The 21,914-nt window shown below is 38.9% G+C and overlaps 1 protein-coding gene across 1 annotated transcript in view; it reads left to right on the top strand.

Moving 5' to 3' along the window:
• npr2 (natriuretic peptide receptor 2) overlaps window positions 1-21,914 on the top strand; it is a 90,552-nt gene that overhangs the window by 30,142 nt on the left and 38,496 nt on the right. Inside the window, exons 7-11 of the mRNA XM_085413483.1 lie at window positions 856-940; window positions 11,393-11,513; window positions 14,392-14,466; window positions 15,400-15,477; window positions 18,956-19,060. Of these exons, the coding sequence (XP_085269609.1) occupies window positions 856-940; window positions 11,393-11,513; window positions 14,392-14,466; window positions 15,400-15,477; window positions 18,956-19,060 (464 nt within the window). The remainder of the gene's footprint in view (window positions 1-855; window positions 941-11,392; window positions 11,514-14,391; window positions 14,467-15,399; window positions 15,478-18,955; window positions 19,061-21,914) is intronic.

Here is a 21,914-nt window from a genome sequence, read left to right as displayed (position 1 = left end):
AACACACCCAAGTAAAAGTGAAAAAAAAAATGGTATGTGGTCTGCATGCCTGACCATGAGCCCAGGAACCGTGAACCAATGTAGGGGCTGACAATGAGTCTGAGGATTTCCTCCTGATATGCTGAACCCTGGCTTTTGTCTGTGTGTCCCTCCATGGATAAGCCTCCCAGACCATCACTGACCCAGTGCCAAACCGGTCATGCAGCTCTTGTAGCTCGGCAGTGTTCATCTTGTTCCTGTTGCACAAATGAGCAGATATCAGTCCTGCTGATGGGTTAACTACCTTCTACAGGCCCATCCAGCTCTAATAAAGTAACTGCCCGTCTCCTGGAATCTCCTCCAGGCTCTTCAGACTGTGCTGGAAGACTCGCGAAACTTCTGGTAATGGCACGTATTAATGTGCGAACCTAGAGGAGTTGGACTGCCTGTGCAACTTCTGCAGAGTCCAGGTATCTCCTTGTGCTACCCATAGTGGAACTGACCCTAGCCAAATGCAAAACTAGTGAAAAAACAGTCAGACAAGATGAAGATTATTGTTTTGGGGGTTGTCTCCTTGTTGCCCCTCTAGTGCACCTGTTGTTAATTTCAGTAACAACAGAGAAGCTGAAACTGAATAAAACCCGCCGCTGCTACTTTACTGACCGACTTCCAGCAGGTGTTATTAATCGTTGTTAGGTTTTAATTGTGCGTTGGGAGTGTGGCTGTGTGTTTGTGGGGTGACAGATTTCTAAAGCACCACAGCTGTACTTCAGGAAGTCACATCTGTGCGTTTTTCCTTTATTTTCAAAGATATGATTGTGGACATCTGCTGAACATATGAGAGTGTGAATTCCTTGTTTTTCCTCCTGTTTTCAGGTCATCTGCCAGTTCTGGGTATTGTAGCTGTGGGTTCTGGCTTAGCTCTCATCATTTTTGGGATCTCCAGTTTCCTCATTTACAGGTGAGTTTGATCGCATCAAGCTGACGCTTCCTCTCTGTGGTGCTTTTAGCTCAAACAGCAGAAATGTGGACAAGAAGAAAAAAAAAGATTGAGAGAAAGAGCAAGAGGCAGGCTCGTGTTTGAAGCAGGATTTATGGATTGTGCTGCTTTAGGTGGTAGTTTGGTATTTACGCACTGTTGCTACAGCAACTGCTCAGCAGGTGACGGCATTAAAGCGGTGGTGAAGTGTGTTTAAGCTGCCAAGTGAGCTCATATACTGGCTCGAAACAACGCTTACTGCCACTCTCACTTAATGATCATTAGTGTGTTTGTTAAGTTTATTTTCTTTGCGCTGAAGTCAGGAAAAATGCCGCTTATTTTAATAATTCACACACTGGTGATGTCAAGTGGAAAACATCACTTGAGCTGATCATTGTGCCTCTCTCAAAGGATTACAAGTGGATTATAAAAGCCCTGCAAAATAATATTCAAAAGAAGCAAAAATAAGCCAGAATTCTTTTATGTACAGCACCACAAAGCCTAAATTAATATTTCATGTTGTTTACAATATAAATAAATAAAATTGGCAGGACTGACACTGAGAAATGTTTTATGTTTTTTCAATCCCCTCAGGGACCTCGATATTAAAAACTACTGCCTTTAAACAGTACTTCCAAGGTGTACAAGGACAGATTGGCACAATTATTAGAATTATTTAAAGAACTGAATTAACCTGAACAAGTTTGAGAATAAAAATCAACAGCTGACTGAAAGAAACAGACGAGCAGAACAGAAGCCAAAAGAAATACATAAATAAAGAAAACAGTGCTGAAAAAAATACAAATAAGTAAATGGTTGAACGCTATGTAAAATTGTGACTAAATGTTGGAACTGTTAGTATAAAGTGATAATATTTTTAAAGTTATTAACTAATACTGGGCTATGGATAAATGAATTAAATTTTTATAGAACTTTATGGATTAATATGAAATACAGATAAATGGTTAACTTTGTAAAGAAATTATATGAAAACACTTGAATTTAACAGAAGTAAAAGCCCACAGTTGAGTAAAACTATAGCTACTTTTGTAGTGACTGACAATTACAGGAGGTAGCTAAAAACATGGCTAACAGATAGAATTATTAGCTAATAGTATGGCTAAACCAATGAAATAGCTTAATAAAATAGGTATAGTTTAAATTGAAATGTTAGCTTACTGTTCAAAATAAATTATTAGCAAACCTAATGAATTTAGGATTGAAATAGTAGCTAGCTAAAGTTATTTTTGCTAAAAGAAAGGTCAAACTGTTAACTAAAAATATAGATTAGCACTTGAAAGATCGCTAAACGATATGTAAACGTTTATCTCTGACAGCACAAGTTATATTGTTAAATAAACATAAACTGTAATAGGAATTAATAGCTGCTAAATGGAGAAGTAGCTAAAAGCAGTCGATGAACTGTTAATGTAGTAATTTTACACAGTTAGTTGTTTGTCACATGAACATGAAAGCTGTCTGGGGGTAGAGAAAAGTGTTTTGAGTACATCTGTGGAGTAGATGAAAAAAAATGATAAGAAGCACTGGTATAGAAAGCATATTCACTAAATGTTTTTAGAAGCAAAAGACAAAAAGAAATCCTAGAGACTGTGCACCCTATATAGATGCTACTGCAGTTTGAAGTTAAAAATAAACAGAACATTATGCGATTAGCTGTTTAAATAAGCGTCAGTGTTTAATTGTTACTGCTGCCCCTGAGCACTTTCTTTTAGTTGTATATTTAGTCGAATTTCCCAGAGGAACCCACCCGAGGGATTAATAAAGTTCTATCTTATCTTATCTTATTTAAGGGAAAAAGTAATTGCCTGCTGCTTTTCTGATGGTTCTAACTTTGTGCTCGGCATTCAGCTGTGTAAGCAATTCAAATGAAATTGTTGCTCTGTCCCAAGTGGCACAGTCTACATGGTTTATGTTGTAACATTAAGCCTCATTTAATTACTCAAGAAGTAAATCATGCATGCCCCGAGAAATAAAGTGACTGGAAAGATTTCCATAGGCTGGTTAATATCATGGGTGTTATCTGCATGTAATGAAAGAAAATTCTTCTGCTCTTCCCTCTTTGCTCACATCTTCAGAGGTGTCTTTACTTAGGCAGTTAAGGATATTCTCCCTGATAAATGCACTGATTTTATGGAGGATTAACAAATCAAACTAATAAATCACACCGGTAATCTGATCCGTTTTCTAATACTGACTATTAACACAAACAAGTGTTAATCACCAGCCAATCAGAATGGATTTTGATCAGACGAATGGTGGAAGAAAGATGGAGGAGCGGCTGTCTGCCTGAGGTAAATCCACTAAACCTGAATCTGAGTTGATCATGCCCATTAATTATTAATGTGCAGATAATTAGATGCAGAGCCTACACTCATTTCTGAATAAAATTAACTTGATCGTCTCTGTTTTTTCCAGCGCCCAAATCCACAAACACACTGTGATTTCCCAACTAGCTAACTAGTTTTCCTGGATTCTTGGATGGTAAGTTTCTTTTCTTGGATTTAGGGACAACAAATATCTATTTCTGTGATGGGAAACTTTGTGATGTATTTTTGTTCCTGACCTACAGTTTTGAACTTTGTGCTCTCAAACTATATTAAGACTCAATCTCTGTACATAAATGACAGTGTTATATCTGGAGCCCTGGTTAATAAGTTATCCTTTTTTAAAGCACACCATGACTTGGAGCTTATTCATCGTTGGCTCTGTCTCATATAAAGCTAACAGATGACTTCCTGTTTTTGCAGACACTACTGGGGCTTTGCTGATGGACAGAGAGGCGGACAGCAGAGTTGTTTGTGGCCATTTTAAAGACCAACCACCTGCAGAGGGGCCTCCATTTTGCTTTTAGTGCTTGACCTACAGAAACACCACTAAAATGTTAAAAACATTTTGGAGTTTATGCCACTATCAGTAGCTATTGAGAAGTGATTTACCCAGTGAGAAATTAGTATTTAATTTTTTATATTTTTAATAAGAAGATATATATATAAAAAGAAAAAATATAATTTTAAAAGATGATATATATTTACTGCTGCTTACATCTTTATTTTTAATACATTTAACTATTTTTTTTTAATATCCTAATTTGGGGGTGGATCTAAATCTAGTTCACAGGGCAGAAAATGTTGAATAAAATTAATTTGTTTTAAGAAATCTTTTGGCAATAGATCTCTGTTCTGACATGTACATAGACGTAAACTGATGTCTATGCAGTTTAATAAAAAGAGACTTGTATATTGAATGATATGTTTCTTTGTATTGCTTTTTGATGAAATCCATGCAGCAAACCAAATTCAGCCTTCAATTTAATTTTGTCCCCGCACAAGACAGTAAAACATGATCTATAACATCTAAGGCTCAGAAATCAGACCAGCTTACTTGTTAATGGCTCAGATGTAGATATATAACTTTGCCACATTTTTCTCTCAAACTTCACCCTGGAGTGCCTTAGATTTAAACAGCTGTGCTGTCAGCTGCTCGCCGTTGATTTTGGAGGCTGCTGTGCAGCAGCAGCAGCAGCGGGCATGAGGGGATGTTGAGCAGAGCAGCAGTGACTCTGTTGTTTTTAATGAAGGGGCTGGTCCTGTGGAGGTATTCACAAATGGGACTTACCAAACAATAGGCCCAGTGTGGAGCCTCACATTTTGCCCCTCTGGCTGCCAGAGGTCTCTAAACAAGGTTCTTTTAATAGAAAAGTACTTTTTTAGTAGTGGATGAGGTACTTTAATGGCGTTTCCTGTCCTCCAAATACTAGCAAACATCAGAATTTACTTTTTGGACTCTCCAGCAACACAATTTGTTCTGGTGAAAAAGTCGCAAAGGAAAAAAAAATGATAATGAGCCACTTCACGAGCCAACTGGGATATTCTGGGGGAAAAGACTAAAAGATGATGATATGCACACGCTACAATAATTTCCCTGAAGCCATCTGGAAACGTTTTACACCTTTTTAGATTGGGCTGGAATGTGTGGGGCTCTGCTCATTTTTCATTTCTAAGTGTTTCAGTCTGCCAATGAATCCACTGCCACCTTGCAAAGAAAAAAAAAAACGCACAAAAGTTCCTGCGTTTTTTAAATTTATTGTTGTCGTAAATCGTGAATTGTCAAGAAGCATCAGCTCCTCTGAGATTTCCCCCAGATGTGCTGAGTCGCTAGAGTGCCTCTTCCTCTCCATGGTGCCATGTTTATCAGAGTGGTGCTGAAAAAAAGCAACACTCAGAAACTTGTCACAAAGTTCACTGATTAGAAAATGGATGAATTCATTACTCTGGTTGGGCTTTGCAGACATTTAGTGGTTGTTTACCATTGTGGAGAAGTTGCTTCACATATCTGCTTTTATTCATCCACCTTTAATGGACGAAATAGGAGACAGAAGTAAATCATGGGAAGTGCAATCTGGGAAATTCCTCTCTGCGCCAATTTAAACACCACAATCATTAGCAAAAAATGTTTCATTTAACAACCTGCTGACATGTGTGTGAAATAAGGATAACAAAACCTAAACTAACGCAACTCTTATCCTAATCTAACATCATCTGGAAAGCTTTTAGGCACTCCCAGTCTATCAGGAGTCTGTTCAATGTATCTTAAAGGCTCCTTCATTAGAGCTAAACAAGCTCAGTGCTTTTACCAAGGTTTCCATCCCTCCATCCATCTTCTAAAAGCTAATCAGAGACGCTTTGACCTCCTTCTCACCTGCCAGCTGAGATCTCTCCAGTGTGTTCCAGGTCTGTCCTAGAATCTCCTTTGGGTTGAACAGCTCACCTGGGAGGCTTCCAGGACAAATCTTAGACAGATGCCCAAACTATCTGGCTGCTTTAAATACAATGCTTGATTTTTCGGCCATGACCCACAGCTTGTGGGCAGAATAGACTGGTTCATTGATAAATTTGTATGCCTTTGTAGTTTCTCTCTCGATCACTTGCGTGGCCGTGGCTGTTGGGGCAGATTGGACAATCGCTGATCTTAACGTCTGCGTTTCACCCCTCAAACTGTCGCTAGGTTCAAAAACCTCCTTGATTGCTTTGGTCGGCGATAGTTTGTTTTGAAGATGCCGACTTGTCTGCATCTTCGATCGTGGCTCAAGAGTTGGGTGTTCGTCTTGTAATCGGAAGGTTGCTGGTTCGAGCCCCGGCTCGGACAGTCTCGGTCGTTGTGTCCTTGGGCAAGACACTTCACCTACCGCTTACTGGTGTTGGCCAGAGGGGCCGATGGCGCGATATGTCTGCCTCGTCTCTGTCAGTCTGCCCCAGGCCAGCTGTGGCTATAACTGTGGCTGCCTCCACCAGTGTGTGAATGAGTAGTGGTATTGAGGACGAAAAGCGCTATATAAGCGCTATATAAATGCAATCCATTATTATGATTATTAAGTCACTGTCTTCAAAACAAACTACTGGCAGCCATGGCTATCTGCTAGCCAAAGCAATCGCAAGGTGGTTTTTGGTACAGCAACCAATTACACCAGTAATTGACTGCCAGAAATCACCAACAACAAATTACAGCTGGTTGGTATTTAATCATTTTTCCCCAGTGACAGGTGGTTGCCAGGACAATTTGAATTTCTTAAGTGAATGAATTTTCATTATTTTTTAAGGAAAGCCAGCTTATTAAATTTTACGGTGTACAAAGATGACCAGTGTAGCACAAAGCCTTCATTTGGTTTGGTCATTAAACCTGTCTTTTGGATAGCAATCATGTTGCTTTGTTGTCCCTTTAGATAGTCTTTCCTAAAGTGCTCTACTCTCATAATTGAGGTTGTTATTCAAATAAAAGAAACTTGTCTTTAAAGCTGGCCTGACTGGCTTTATAAAATGGAACACAGTAAATGGACTTGTTTATGGCACCTTTCTACTCTGAGAGCAGAAAGCAACAATGTGGTTGGAAAGGTGTTTCTTAACCCAAAGCATGATCTTTCCTTGAGTATATATGAAAAGAAAGCTTTCTGGTTATGTGTAGCACAAACTTGAGTCATGTTAGGCACCACAGAAGAAGACTGGTTGGAGTCAAGAATTTAGGTTAACCAAGGGGGGAAGACAACAGGCTTCAACAACAGGCCATCTGTTGCTTATTAATCCAGGAGTAATTTAATAATAGGCTTGACTGTTTCAACTCCCTCCTATCTGACGTAAACCAAGAGTCTGTCTCACCTCCAGCTGGTTCAGAAAGCAGCAGATCAGCTTCTTACTGGTTCTAACATTTAAATGACATCATCTCAATCATTGCTTCTCTCCGGGGTCTCCGCTTCGTATTAGAACTGATTTTAGGATTTTATTGATCACTTTTAGAGCACGTATGGGTCTGGCCTCAAGCTGCAGAGCATAAATGATGACCCGCCTATGAACTATTTTGCAGCCCTTAGATCCTCAGTTGGCTTAAATCTAAAGGTGTCCGTGTTTTTGCTATCAGGCCCCCTCGGCTTTGGAACAGCCTGGCTGAGGAGATAAGGTTAGCAAATTCACTGGCTTCCTTTAAATCCCTTCTTAAAACTCATTTTTATAGACCTGCTTGTATGTGATGACTTTACATCTCGTTATATGGTTATCAGCTTGCAGCTGTTTTGTCTAATTTTAGTTTTTCACTGTTTTAAAATTAAATCATACTTTTTAATTGTATGTTTCTCATGTGACTTTCATGTTTGGCTCTCTGTTTAATCGACTCTTTTAGTAATCTGTTTGCCTGTCTGCCTTTGTATACTCGTAGTAGAAGTATATCAAAATATTGTATCAATATTGTTATTAATAGATCAATACATAATTTATAGTGCTTTGACAAATCAGAGACAGAACAACAGAGAAGTAATTTTAGGATTTATTTCTCTATTTAAGCTTTAATTTATAGTGCATTTCTGCACCAGGACAGAGTCTTTTTCTACATGCATAGAGATGTTTATAGCATTTCTGACAGAGGATTTCTTTTGAAAATTTCATGTAGTCAAACAGACTGGACACTCTTTTTTTTAAAAAAAATAACCTGAAAACATAGATTTGAGACATTTTAAGATGACACAAACTCATTGCCTTTACTGTACACAGATTGATTGTGCTTCCAGGGGCGCTCGCCTATTCTCAGCCAGGAAAAACCCTGCAGGATTTCAGTATTTGGATCAAGTCATTTGCAAGAAATAGGCAGTGTCAGTTAAGTAGGCTGCAGCTCTTATTTGTGTCAAATACATCTTTAATCAGTGTTTAAATAAATAAAAGAATTGGCTCAAGCTCTGTTTTAGCCGATAGCCAAGACTACAGGACACGAGGGAAAGAAGAAATCACCACATATTTATTGCATACATAAAATACCTTTCTGGATGATGCTCAGTGATTGTATCTTCTTCACTGAACACTTGACCCTGTTTTTCAGTTGCTTTAGCTTTATCACAGCAATTCAGTATCCAAAACTGGCAATTCAAAGAGACGGGCTGATTTGCCACACTCCTATTATGAACCACAAAAGGCAGGACACTAAAGCTTGGTCGGTATGATTTAGTAGCTAATGCACTTTAAATGATTATTACTGGGAAGCCTGGACAGACCGTGCCATTATTTTAACTTTACCCAGGTGAGCAACAATTTAAGATGATTGGTAATCACCACAAATGCTGTTTCCACTTCATAATGTCTCACTGAGCTCTGTGGTATACATCGTGGCTTACTGTGTGAGGCTTTTACTGTTTTAAATGCCAGAAGTCATGATTTCAGTGTACTCTATGATAACCCCCTTCGGTGAACTGCAACATTACGATGCTCGGTTAAACATTACCATTACTTCAGTTGAATAAGGCATAAATTAATTAAAAGATTTTTCACGCTGAGCCAAAACAACTGTAAAATACTGTAAGTTGCATTTAGTCTAAAGCTCTTAACCCTAGTGTGTTTAACTGGTCTGAAGAGTAACATTAGGAGACCTTAACTTTTATAGTTCTTTTAAAAAAACTGAGTTGGAAACAGTAGTAGTACTAAAGTACAGTTATGGCTTGAAATTCAGGGAGTAAAAAAAATAAAAGAGTGAAGTGGATTCTACCAACCAATATAATGGTTGGTTTATGACATAGCTGCCCTAAATTAACAGTATTGGTAACTAAAAAAAATTAATTTCCTGTAATGGTTAATCCACCAGTATGTGCGAGCTGTTTAATCAGCATATTTTAAATTCTGAAAGATGTTTTTATCAATGATTTTAAACTTTACTGGTTCACAAAAAAAATCAGAAACAGATTAGTAAAACACATTAACTTTTGATTAAGATGCCAAATTACAATTATTTACTTGCATTCCTGAACAGAAAACATAGTTTTAGTGGTTTAATGTTATGCTTGTTTATTTTCTGACTTGTCAGAGAAGTCAAGTGTGCCGGATCAAATTTGGGTATAAAGATTCAGTTCAGCGAATTAAGTAATTTTTTGTTTTAAGCAGGCTTTTGACAGATTTCTAAAGGTGGTCCAAGAAATTTGCAAAGCACTGTACCATTACTTGAAGTAGAAGATATAGTCGACATTGATTGATGATTAACCTTCAAGTGACTGCTGTATATATATATATGTACTATTGTGACACTCTCAACACTATCAGTCGAACAGGCCTAGATAATCTGCTAGCTATAAAACTAATTGCAAGGACTGCAACCGACTTTACCTTCAGCAACCACTTGGCAACTGGTTGGGGAATATAGATTTTTGCCTAATGACTGTTGGTTATCAGGAAGTACAGACAGGTTTCTAGACCTTAATTGAAAAATATTTCCCACCATGAATTTGTTATTTACCTACCAAACTTTTCATAGTTTGCCATCAGTGTGGCAAAGATAACTGCAAGTTATCTGGGATCTTTTCTGAACCTGGAAATATTTTTTATGTAGTTTTGCAGTGAACAATGGCTAACGCACCTAGAGAAGCAAAAGGTTGTGTGGCTGACGCCTCGAGGCAGATACTTAATGACCAAAGTAACTATGAAGATAGCTCAACAAACTCAGACATATTAGGTTAACTCCTTTTTACTTAAACATAATTTAAACTGTTTAAGGAATGACAGACACAAATAAATTATTTTATTTTTTATTAGCTATCAAGTGAAGCATTCCTGTTTTAAATGTAATGCGGTGATTTTAGCTGCTAAAATAGCCTGGTTAAGCATGAGGGTTGTGAGACAGAGAGGGAAAGGGGACTTTCCAAAATTTAAAGTAACATAAATGTTGCCAAGATTAATGTGAAAGGTGCAGTAGGAAGGTGGCTGTAACAAGGAAATATAATAAAAGTTCAACAAGGTTATTAGGAAACCCAAATGTGAGAAATACATAAGACAAAAAGTTGACAACTTGACCAAATGACAAAAAAAGAGGAACGGTGCGAACCCTGCATTCATGTACTCTTTTGTTCTATTGTACTCTTATTATCAAACATAAGCAAAACATTTCTATGCAATACATGAATTTTTAACATTAATCTAAAATTTCTTATGATTATGCAAATATGTACATTTATCTGTCATCAACTCAGCAACCCAAGATTTCCTCTTGCTCTTACTCTGGTTTGTGTGAATTTTTCCACTCGGAAATTTGTTTTCCCTAATGAGTGCACTGCAAGAACAAACACAGTTCAGGGAAATAAAATGCAAAAGTAAGCTTAATTAGACAAAAACAATGGTGGGAAAAGAACAGAGACAGGAAGTTAAGAAAAAAGTAAGCTAGACGAGGGAATAACGTTCAAAATAGAACAGGAAGTAACTGAAAGGCCCACGAGACAGAAGGCATCATAAAAAGTGACCCAAAGGAAAACTAAGGACAATGTGCAGTGTGACAATCCTTTTAAAGAAATCATTTTTTGAACTTATATTTACACTAACTTCATGCTCAGTTGATTTCACTAAATAGCAGTTTGGGTGCTTACTGTCAAATGTTCCATGTTTCTGTATTTTGCTTGGAAGAAAGAGCCCTTTGTTCAGGAGAGTCAAGATACTTCCCCTAAAATAGTGCCTCACTGCCAAGCATCAATAAGTAGAGCATATGAGCCAGTAAAGTTAAAATCTAATAAAAATAAACACAGGCCTAAATGCATCACCAAATGTACATAACTTCACGTAAATGCTGTATGTGAGGCATTCTGTAATCACATCTGAGACCGCTATCTCAGGAAATACCAACAGGAAAGACAGAGATCAAACGTAACAAATGGAGTTAATTTGCATTTTGTTTTAAGGTGACTTGCGAGATTAAATCCAGCTTGCTTAATAACTTATAATTCTCCTGCAGACCACCTTGGCTCCGAAGGACTTTTAATCATTGCTTTAGTTCCAGCTGGTGTAGCTTTGTGGTGAAAACATCACCTCATGGCCTTTGCATCAACCCCAAACCAGTCTAGTTCTCCTGTTGTTTGTGCTGCCGTGACCTTGTCGATTTCACCACCTGCTTTTTTACTTTCTGCAGGAAACTGAAGCTGGAGAAGGAACTGGCAGGAATGCTGTGGAGGATTCGGTGGGAGGACCTTCAGTTCGAGAGCCCAAATAAATACCACAAGCGTGCTGGCAGTCGGCTCACCCTCTCACAGGTAGATCACAAGATTTATGTGCAGAAAATGATGCAAAATGTTGAAATGACACCCACACGATCTCATATGAGAGCTAGCAGCCATTAAACTTTAAAATCTTCATAATTGTGAGCTTTTTATCACTTTATATCAGGCTGCAATCTGTGAGGCCTAGAAAATTGTTGTCTGTGCCCTGGTCCCTATTCTGTTCTCACGGTTTCTGTGTATTTTGGAGTTTTATTCTAATTAACTCTTGTTTTGTTTTTTTTATTAGTTTTTCATATATTTTCATAGTCTTTACAGTCTTGGGTTCCTGGTTCCAGTTTGTATTAGTTCATTTGTTCCCTCAGTGCTTCCTGTCTCATTCTCCTGTGTCTTTCCCACTAAGTTTATTTATTTGCCTAGTTAGTCTTGCTTACTCTGTGTTTTAGTTTGGCCATTAAATGTCTGCTGAGTTTTGTGCCTGGTTTTACTTCTTCCTGCTGTCTTATTGTTTTGATTGAAATCAGCAGTGTCTTGTTACCCATCTGTTTCTACTCTTCTTAATTACCCTCATGTATATAAGTAGTCCTCTCCTGCTTCTTAGTCTTGATCATAGCATGCATTTGCCCCGCTTTGTATCCTCTCTGCTACTTTGTCAAGAAGCTTTGTAGGAATATGTTCATTGAAGTCAATGTGAAAGAACCGAAAACTACAGTTCCTCAAATGTCCACTTGAGGGTAGCTCCAAAACAGAGCTAATCCTTATAGACGCTCATGTTAGAATATCCAACTTTACAGCAGAAATAATCATGTTTACAGCTTTGAGTTTGGTCTCTTCAGCCAATTTTCCCCTTTATGACTAGAGTAAAAGAATTTGACCTTTTTCTGTCTCAATCTTGTAAAGTTAAAACAAAATTTAAAGTTAGGGTTGTGGCAGCTTTGGTTACAGGTGGTGTCACCTGTAACCAAATTCAAGTAACTAAACTGGAAATGATGACCATGTTGGAAACTTTTGCAGCTTTTTATCAAGTTTTTCTAACAAACAGCATGGGTTACTGTGTTTTTAATTGTACTAACAGAAGTTTTGAGTGCAATTATGCCCTTTTATTTGATATGTTATCACTAAATAACATCCCTAGACTGTTGATGGGCCTTGGTAATGAAGATTGCTAATGTGGCTAATAACTTAGCACTCCACCATACCATCCAAATGTGGTCACTTCAGTCATCAAACCACCGATCACAGTAGATTCAGCAAGCTTTTTATATACAGTCTTTTATTTTATCCCATCACAGTTTCCTCTTAACATCCACCAGCACAGTGGCTTTCAACGTGGTTTTCAATGCTTCTTTTGACTGTAATGGTTGATGGGGGTACTTTTGCCCATTTGCAACATCTGCAACTAGCACCCCAATATAACCTTCCACCTACACCTTCTGTCTATCCCGCTATCAAACAGCTTCACACAGTTAAAAACAGTCTTAATGCCTGTGGTTTAGATCCAACACTCGAGTCAATTAAGTCAATAAGAATTTCTCAGTTAGTGTCTCCTGACTGATGAGCTGTCAGAGTGAGGCCTGCTGATCGCCAGTTCTTCTTTTGGTTACATTTTTAGGTGCTATGTTCTTTGCACTTGCATTAACGTGATGCCAGATATTTTGATGTGTCACACTTTCATAATTCAACATCGTCCCTAAAACAGTTTTAGGGAACCCTAAATTTTTTATGCAGTCATATGCTGCAATAATAATATATGCTTACCGTAAAAAACCCCAAAGCATGCCTGGACTTATCTTGTCACACCATTTGGCAACCTCTGCACTCGTCTATGATTTGAGTTTGGTTAATGTGAAGTAGTTCTGAAAATCTACCTATTTAGCACGTAGCTAAAACAAAACCCAGCCCTGCCCCTCGTTAATTGTAACCTGGTGGATGTTAATTGGTAAAAAAGTTGCTCATCTGGCAGGTTATTTTTGCATGCTTGGTTGGTATATTTCATTCATACAGGCCTGATTATCAGTCTGGACATGTCACTGTGGTAAAATTGGACCCTCCAGGATTCAAAATGCTTGAAGTTCAGAGCTTCCCTCCTGTTTACACACTGTGTGCTGCGTATTAAAAAGCAGTTTGTGGGTTTTGTTAGAAAAAGCAAAAGCTGCTGCCCCAAGAGAGTCCAAATCCTTTGTGAGTTTACACATTCCTGAAAGCTGGTGGTTTATTGATGGTAGCTGGGTTTGCAGTGGCATATTAAATGATTGTTAAAATAAGCCTTCGCCTGGCCCCCACTCCTATATACATAATACGTCATTACGTTCTTAGTATCGGGTTCTGTTGTCTGAGTGTTAATGCATCTCCTTCGGGTTGTGTTTCATCCCACACATGCAAGTGTTCATGAAAAGCACATGTACACACCTTTTTCATTATTGCTTTTTTGTCCATTTCCTGGTGTGTGTGTGTGTGTGTGTGTGTGTGTGTGTGTGTGTGTGTGTGTGTGTGTGTGTGTGTGTGTGTGTGTGTGTGTGGAAAACACAGAAATTTTCCAAATTAGAGTATTTTCCAGGGTGCCGTGTGATGCCAATATTTGCATTCTATACAAATGTGCAGTTGACTGTGCTGGCTGTATGCATGCAGTGCGCCCACTTGATTTTTATTCATTCGGTGTGCTCTGCAGACATTTGCAAAATGACTCGAGCTGGAATCTGAAAGCACTTTATTTTCTCAAATATAAGTGAACGATGGTTTCATGTTACGCAGAGAAGTGGGGCATGTTTTTGGGTAGTTGAACCATTTTAGAAATCTACATTGCAGTGAAGTAGAAGCACAGTCTTAAAGTGAACATGATTTAATCCTCTTTGCTTTAATCTACACACACTAACTGACATTTTTTTCTTCTCACTATCCCTTTCCACCTTCTCAGAGAGGCTCCAGCTACGGCTCCTTGATAACTGCCCATGGAAAATATCAGCTATTTGCAAAAACGGGCTATTTTAAGGTAAGGCTTAGCGAGTTCTGACATTTTCAACTCCTGCGCACTCCTTTCCCGCCCACACATGTGCACACTCGCAGAGAAAAACTGAAGAGAGGAGAGAGAAAGCGAGAGTGTGGGCGAATTTAGGTAGTTGGTTTTAATGTGAGCTGCAGAATGCGTCAATTTTCTTTCTCTCTCTCTCTCTCTCTCTCTCTCTCTCTCTCTCTCTCTCTCTCTGCCTTTTTGTGTGTGTGTGTGTGTGTGTGTCTTTGTTTTTACACTCCCGCCTGCAGTCTGGACAGGGCCATCAACTTGTTGCTGCTGTTAATTTGTCCGTTTCAGATTGAAGAGGTGTGAGAAAATGTGACAAAAAGAGGCTGCTGAATAACGAGATGGCGGGCTGTACTCTTTTTTTTTTAGCTGAATGATGCAGGGTTTTTATATAAATGCTGATGTCAGGATACAGATCGAGCATCTTGTTTATAATTAGGGTTATTGATACGCCTCTTGAAAGTCAGTACAGATCAAGGGTGATAAAATCTGTCACCAGAAACAGCCAATAATTGCTGGACAAAGAGAACCTTTCTATTCAGAATTCTTCAGGTCTTAACTGTGCATTTCATTTGAATAAAAGTTAAAACTCCCACACAAACTGCCGGTCTTGCTTCGTAGTTGCTACAGCAGCATTTTTCTCCAGTCTGTCACATCTGTGGCTCTGAGGATCATCACATTGGAAACAACAGACGCAAGTCTTCCTCTGCAGCACAGCTGCAATCGACCACACATGTACCTGTAGGCTACACTGCTGTTCTCTCTCTCTGTGCTTAATACTGATTCCTTTTAATTTCATGTTTTTTGTGTTGTTTTGTTTGTGCATCCATATATATATATTTTTTCTCATATGATGAAAGCTGGTGTGTAAATCTGGCTTCACCGCTCATCTTGTGTTGCACACAGGGGAACCTGGTGGCCATCAAGCACGTCAACAAGAAGAGGATAGAGCTGACAAGACAAGTTTTAATGGAGCTCAAGCATGTAAGTGTCCCAAAACGTATTCCTTTGAAGGAGATGCTTTATTATTGCGTGTCAAAGGGAATTACAGAAAGTGCAGCATGTGACTCTCAATTGTTGATTTTATATTTAAAAAAAAAAAGAGACAAAAATGGAGAAGCCATCTGTGTGTCTGTTCTCTAATTATTGAGCACAGACTGCAAAGGCAATAATTAATAAACTGCAAAGAGAAAGGGGGATGCTTTCATGGGTTTCTAATTCCTTAATGAATAAAGTTTAAAATGCTTTTAATCACTCAGTAAGCATGGCAGTAACTGGATTGGCTTGGGGCAACACTTCTGACCTACTAAGCCTGTGATGTACAAGTGCGACAGGATTACTACTGTTCACAATCTGTATCGCTGCACCTCTGTTTTCTTTCTAAAAAGTGACTTCTAATTGACTCGCACAATTTTATATTTCCTGGACTGGTTCTTTTTTCCCCATCTCATTTTATTTGTTTTCCAGCAAATATAAAATATGGAGAAAAAAAATCTAAAAATATGTTATATTATTATTAGTACAACCCATCTGGCCCAGTTTTACTTGTAAGTAACATCAGAATCTAGAGGGATGTTTCATTTGCCTTCTTTTATGTGGAGGGATCAATATTCTGTGCACTCAATTTAGTGTATGCATTCTTCATAAAAGGCTTATAAATGAAGGAACTTTATCACTCCGAGGAAGAAACTGAGAATCATTGCTGTACTTTTAAGGTTTTTGCTTTCATAGCTTTCTGAAAATAAAATAAAATAAAATAATTTAATACATTCAAAGATTCAAATGTTCTAACTTGATATTTATAAGTAAAACAGTAAATGATAAGATGGGCGTGTTGCTGCCAGACAGTGGACCCAGATGCAGGATTCGGCAGATGGAATTAAACAAAAATAAAAACAATAACAAAGCAGGACGTGGACAAACTGACTGCAGACAACAGACTGATGGAAGCTCACACACCATGAGGAATATGCAGACAATGTACACATAGGAGGAGATGAGGGCAGACTGGACACACCTGGGAACACAGCTGAACAGGGTCTAACTATTGAGATATTGGAGGCAAAACTGAACATAATGCACATGAGACGAGGGACTAAAGTAAATACAAAAATCAGGAAGTAACAATCACTGAAAACAGGACTAAGACACACAAATTCGACGTAGACAAGAAAATAAACAAACATGGAGACGTGATTGAATAAAATGGAAATTGAATTGAACTAATTTAACTATTGAACTAATTGAGTTCGGTGTAACAAGCCACGTTCTGAGTAAGGTTAGTTTTTCTCTGACGTTATGATGTATAAAATTCAGGTGCAATATAAAAGCAATGAAATTTACTTCCTTTTGATTTCTTCACCGCTGTCTTTTAGCTTTCTTGGTTCAAGCTGAACTAAACAGCAAGGGAGTGAGCGAGCTTAGAGTTGCTAAGTAAAGGAAAGGAATGCACTGGATTGGGTATTGATGGGGTAGGCCTGACCTAAAGCACATCCCGCTTTATCCTTCTGTTTCACTCTAGCATCGACTGTAAATTATAAAAATGAACTTCATTATATTCATATATATTCATATTGACCCCAAAAGCTCATAAGGAAGGTGTTTACAAAGGTCATAGATCAAATGAAAAGTACGGTCTTTTCCTATTGACTTCTGTACAACTGGACTTCTTTTGAAAACAGAGACGTCGCTCCCTGCTGGCTGACCACTAGACGAAATGCATTGCCTTCACTTTTCAGACTCTACCTCGATCCTTTATACACAGTCTGCGAGTGAAACAGATTCTCGTCACTCTTGAGTTTGTCTTCTTTCTTTAAAAGGGGAAAGCAAAGTTGTATTTTGAGGTAAAATGCATCTCTGAGTGCTTCCAGTTGCATCTGTTTGAAAAGAGCTTTACACTGAGTGAGACCTTGGAGGACAGAAAAAATACCCTTCATCTCAACTAGTTGTATTCAACAGGTAATTTATTTGCTCACCAAAATGAAGCAACTGTTTAGATGAAAGACCTTCATAATCTCCACCTGCTTTATGAAAGGAGTTTTTTTTAAAGTGGAACAATTTCAGCATGTTAGTTTTGGGTATTTTTCTCTGGCTCTGTAGCTTATCTTGTGAAAGATAGGTTTGTGTTAGTGTTTACAAAGACCCACTGCAGGATGTTACGGCAAAGGGTTCAGATCCTTTAAACATGTATTTGAGTGCAGCTGCTGATGGAAAAGGTCTCCTCGGCTGGGTGATGTTTACGAGTGAGTGATAAGGAAGCTGGCTGAAGGGGGGAAAACAGAAAATCTTGCAATTTATGTGGTTTGGTGATGGAAACACTGTGTGGCAAAGGGAAACCCGTAACTCGGAAATTGCACCAGTGGTAATGAAAAGTTGTGGAGAAAACTTGTGGCCATTTTTTCTCTTTTCTCCAGCTCGGATTCTTTTGGTGCTTTTGGGCCTTTTTTCTGTTGCTGTCCTTCAGAGGAGAGGAGAGTTCAGGCTTCCTTGACGCCTCTGTGGCCTCTCGGTCAGTCGGCAGGCACATGGGGGAGTGAGGCTTCTGTCTGAGCTGGCAGCTTCTCAGACGCCCCGGGGGCCTGATCGACTGTCAAACCTCAGCTCGTATAAAAGCCGACCAGATGGGGGGAAGAGACAGGCCTGCCAGTGGAAACTTAACCACTTGTCTTCCAGTGCTCTCTCCTCCCCCCTCGCTTGTGTGCAGCGGGGGAAATTATATAGGCCAAAGGGTAGCCTAACATCCCCCGAGCCGTGAAACATGAGCAACTAACACCCTGGTTTTGGTGTGAGAGCTTCTGTCACTCACTGAGGATGAATTTTCAAAGTTTTGCACCAGCTGCAGAAAGATACGCTGTCTTTGTTAGCACTAGTAGCCGTTTGTGTTTCTAGAAAAGAAAATTACTGTTTTCTTCTTCCTTTTTATTTCCACTTCGCACATTCTCATAAAATGAAACGTTCCCGCTTAATCGCCACCAAAGGTTTCTGTTTTCATTCCTTTTTCGAACATACAGAGTGATTCATGCTTTGGAAGACGCTTTGTGTCGTTAAAACCAGTGAGTGATTATTTTCCATGTAAAGCAGTTTTACACATTCAGCCTGTTCCAGTGTGATATTCCTGCTCGTACGTCCTCTCAACACCTCAACCTTATGTTATTTTTTTCATCGCCCTGAGCACACTGGCTCATTCATAACCTCCAAGGGCAATTTATGCACACGCACATGTTTCACCTGGGTGCCCCGAGCAGGAATGCGTCTCAACACGTAGGAAAAGACACGGTGCCAGCTAGCCCACTGCAAATAGATTATTTTGATGAACTGCTGGCAGCGTTATTCTCAAAACTTTGTACATAAACGAGCCGTCAGTCCTCCCTCCTCCGTCCTCTGTTTCCATGGGGTTCGGGAATGTGATGTTGGAAAGAGTTGCACTCACAGTTGCTGTGTGTTTGTGTGTGGTTATTTTCAGATGAGAGACGTTCAGTTCAACCATCTGACTCGCTTCATCGGGGCCTGCATCGACCCTCCTAACGTCTGCATCGTAACGGAGTACTGTCCCCGAGGGAGCCTGCAGGTAACCATTTTCAACCCCTCTAAAGCTGAAGAGGGTCACAACAGGCTATTTTAACCTTCAAATTACATAATAATTACAACCTCAGATGAACAACACATGGCATATTACACTGTTATTATTTATTTCACAAAAACTAAGCCAAAATGAAGATAAGTATACAAAAAAAATCATCAGTAGACTTTACGATTCATTAGCTTGTGGAACCACCTCTACCACCAGTAACTTGAAGTAATCTGTTCACATGTTGGACAAAGTAGACAGATGGTTCAAAAGAGGAGTAAAAGAGGCCATTTATGTCCACTGTGAGCGACCATCTTTGAACAGGTGGCTTATGACACCAACTGTCAGCCATCTATAATCCAGTTTTGAGATCCCTTCCCAGACGCCTTAACGCCTGCTCACATCCTGGGCCATCTGACCTCAGGATATCACTGGGGCTAGGTTTCACCCGAAACCTTGGCTGATTGTGACCTACACCCGTTTTCACACCTTGGCTCATGTGATTAGGTAGAGGATCATCAGGGGTCCTTTTGTCCCTCTCAGTGGGATACTCCCACAGGGTTTAAATCTGGGAATCTCCACCATTTGACCCTAGAACTGAAGAAACTTCTCAGATGAGAGGTGAAATGTCTTCAAGCAACTTAAAGAAGTCCAGACGCTTTTCTTTCCAAGCTCCTTAGACTTTACTATTCAGAGCTCATGGCTGCAAGACAAGCCCAAATCATCACCGCTTATCTGTCCAACATTCATTGTTCAAGAAGTCTTGTAGTTTGTTCAGATGCACCTTTGCAAGCCTAAACTGTGCCATGTTCTCTTTAGAGCAAAGGGGCTTTCTCCTGGAAACCCTTCCAAACAAGTCATGCTTATTTAGTCTTTTTTTAACTGTACTGTCATGAACGTTAACATTTAACATACTGAGGCCTCTAGATTTCACTCTTTGCAGTTTCTCTGGACACTGCACGGTCTGTCCTTGGGTTGAATTTGCTGGGATGTCCATTCCCGGGAAGACTGGCAGCTGTCTTGAATATTTTCCACTTGTGAATAATCTTTCCTACTGTAGTATGATGGACTTCAAATTGTTTGGAAATCGCCTTATAACCCTTCGTAGAATGATGGGCAGCAGCAACTGCTTCTCTAAAGCTGCTGCTGTCTTTCCTCTCTTGGTGTGTTAGCACACACCTGAATGCTCCAGACCAGGCCCTCATGTGTTACACAGAGCTTTCCACCACTATCACGAAGACCAGTCTGCTTTTTTACAGATGCTGATGATCAGTTAATCACATACATTTGATTAAAAGCATCTGGCTGCATCTTATCCTCTTAATTCCTATGAAAGCAGTTTAGTTCTGTGTTGTTGTTCATTTAAGGTTGTCTTGCGTCCTAGTACGCAAATCCCTAGAATCAAAAGACAGTGTAATTTATTTGTGTACTCAATTTGCCTAATTAACATAATTTTCATAATGTATATTTCAGTAATCTAAATGCAGCATTTTGAATTTTTCTGCACTAAACATTTGGCACATCTGTATAAGGCTAAACTAAAAATAGTCTTTTGAAAATTGTGAAATTTTGTGAACTTTGAAAGCTAATTTAAATAAAATATAAACACAAAGTATCATCATTTTTGTATTTGTTTGTTTGGTAAATTTTTAATTGATGAGGCATTGTTATTGTGAATTTGGATGTCCACAACACTGTAAGTCAACTGCTTTCAAAAAGCTCTTTATTGTAATACCTGTACTGATTTTTCGTAAATCTTGCCTCTAACATATCCCGCCCATACTAGAATAATTCAAAAACACTAAACCTAATACTAAAACTAATAAAAACTAAACTGAAACATGAAACTCACTCATGAAATTAATTGGAACTAAACTGAATTAAAAACAAAAAGTCAAAATGAGATAAAAAAAAATACAAAACTAATTATCAGCTAATTACAAAACTGTAATAACTCTGCTTTTTTGTGATAATAATAGCCCTAACTCACAGCCTACACTTGAAAAACATGTGTCATTTGTGTTTTTACAGCTTTAGTAAAATGGTCAGAAGGTGAAATGGACAAACAACAGCTGAGACAGCAAATATCTGGTGTGTGTGTGCAGAGGTCCGCTCCACACACCCTTTGAATCAGGTTGTGTTGCCAGATTGCACTGACAGATAGACAGAAGCTGTATTTAGCGTGTGGCTCGTGTGTCTAGACTGCAGTTTATAGACAATCTGCGTTTGCAGACGCAAACCCAGCGGGCCCTCATGTGTTACACAGAGCTTTCCACCACTATCACGAAGACACCAAAGAAGGAAATGTCTTCTGGAATAGTGATGTTCATCCCTGCAGTAGGGTTCAAGAGACCTGGATAATCATGTGCCAAGGAGCACTGAAAGCTGTCAGCTGATATTTTACAGACTAAACAATTCATCCCATACAATTTAACAAGCAATGATAAAAATAACTGAACAGACGACCAGGACCTAAAAGTGTTTTCTAAAAGTTGATCGCCACAAAGATGAAAACCTTCTGAGATTTTTTATTTTTGTTTTTTTCACATGACAACAGACAGACAGACAATAAGGACTCAAACAACAAATCTAACAAAAGCCAGCTGGTGGATTTTTGTGTTGAAGTACTGTTAGATTACAATACTTATCAAGCTAACCATTAAAAGTCCACACATTCTTTTGTCCTTCAATATTTGCGATTTGTCTTTTTTTGTTTCAGTAAGGAATACATGACGCTTTAAACAAACTTGATCTTGGCCCGAGATGCTGGCACGCCAGAAGCTTCCTTAAAACGGACGAGCTGGGAAATGACTTTTATCAGTCACACTTTAAAGAAAGTCGTCTGCGTAAAAGG

Source organism: Rhamphochromis longiceps, linkage group LG7 (assembly GCF_057381845.1).
Source record: "Rhamphochromis longiceps isolate RC_006_pf linkage group LG7, R_longiceps_female_GT1.1, whole genome shotgun sequence".
Taxonomy (NCBI): domain Eukaryota; kingdom Metazoa; phylum Chordata; class Actinopteri; order Cichliformes; family Cichlidae; genus Rhamphochromis; species Rhamphochromis longiceps.
Note: the sequence above shows the minus strand (reverse complement) of the source record. Positions and strands in the feature narration are given on the sequence as shown.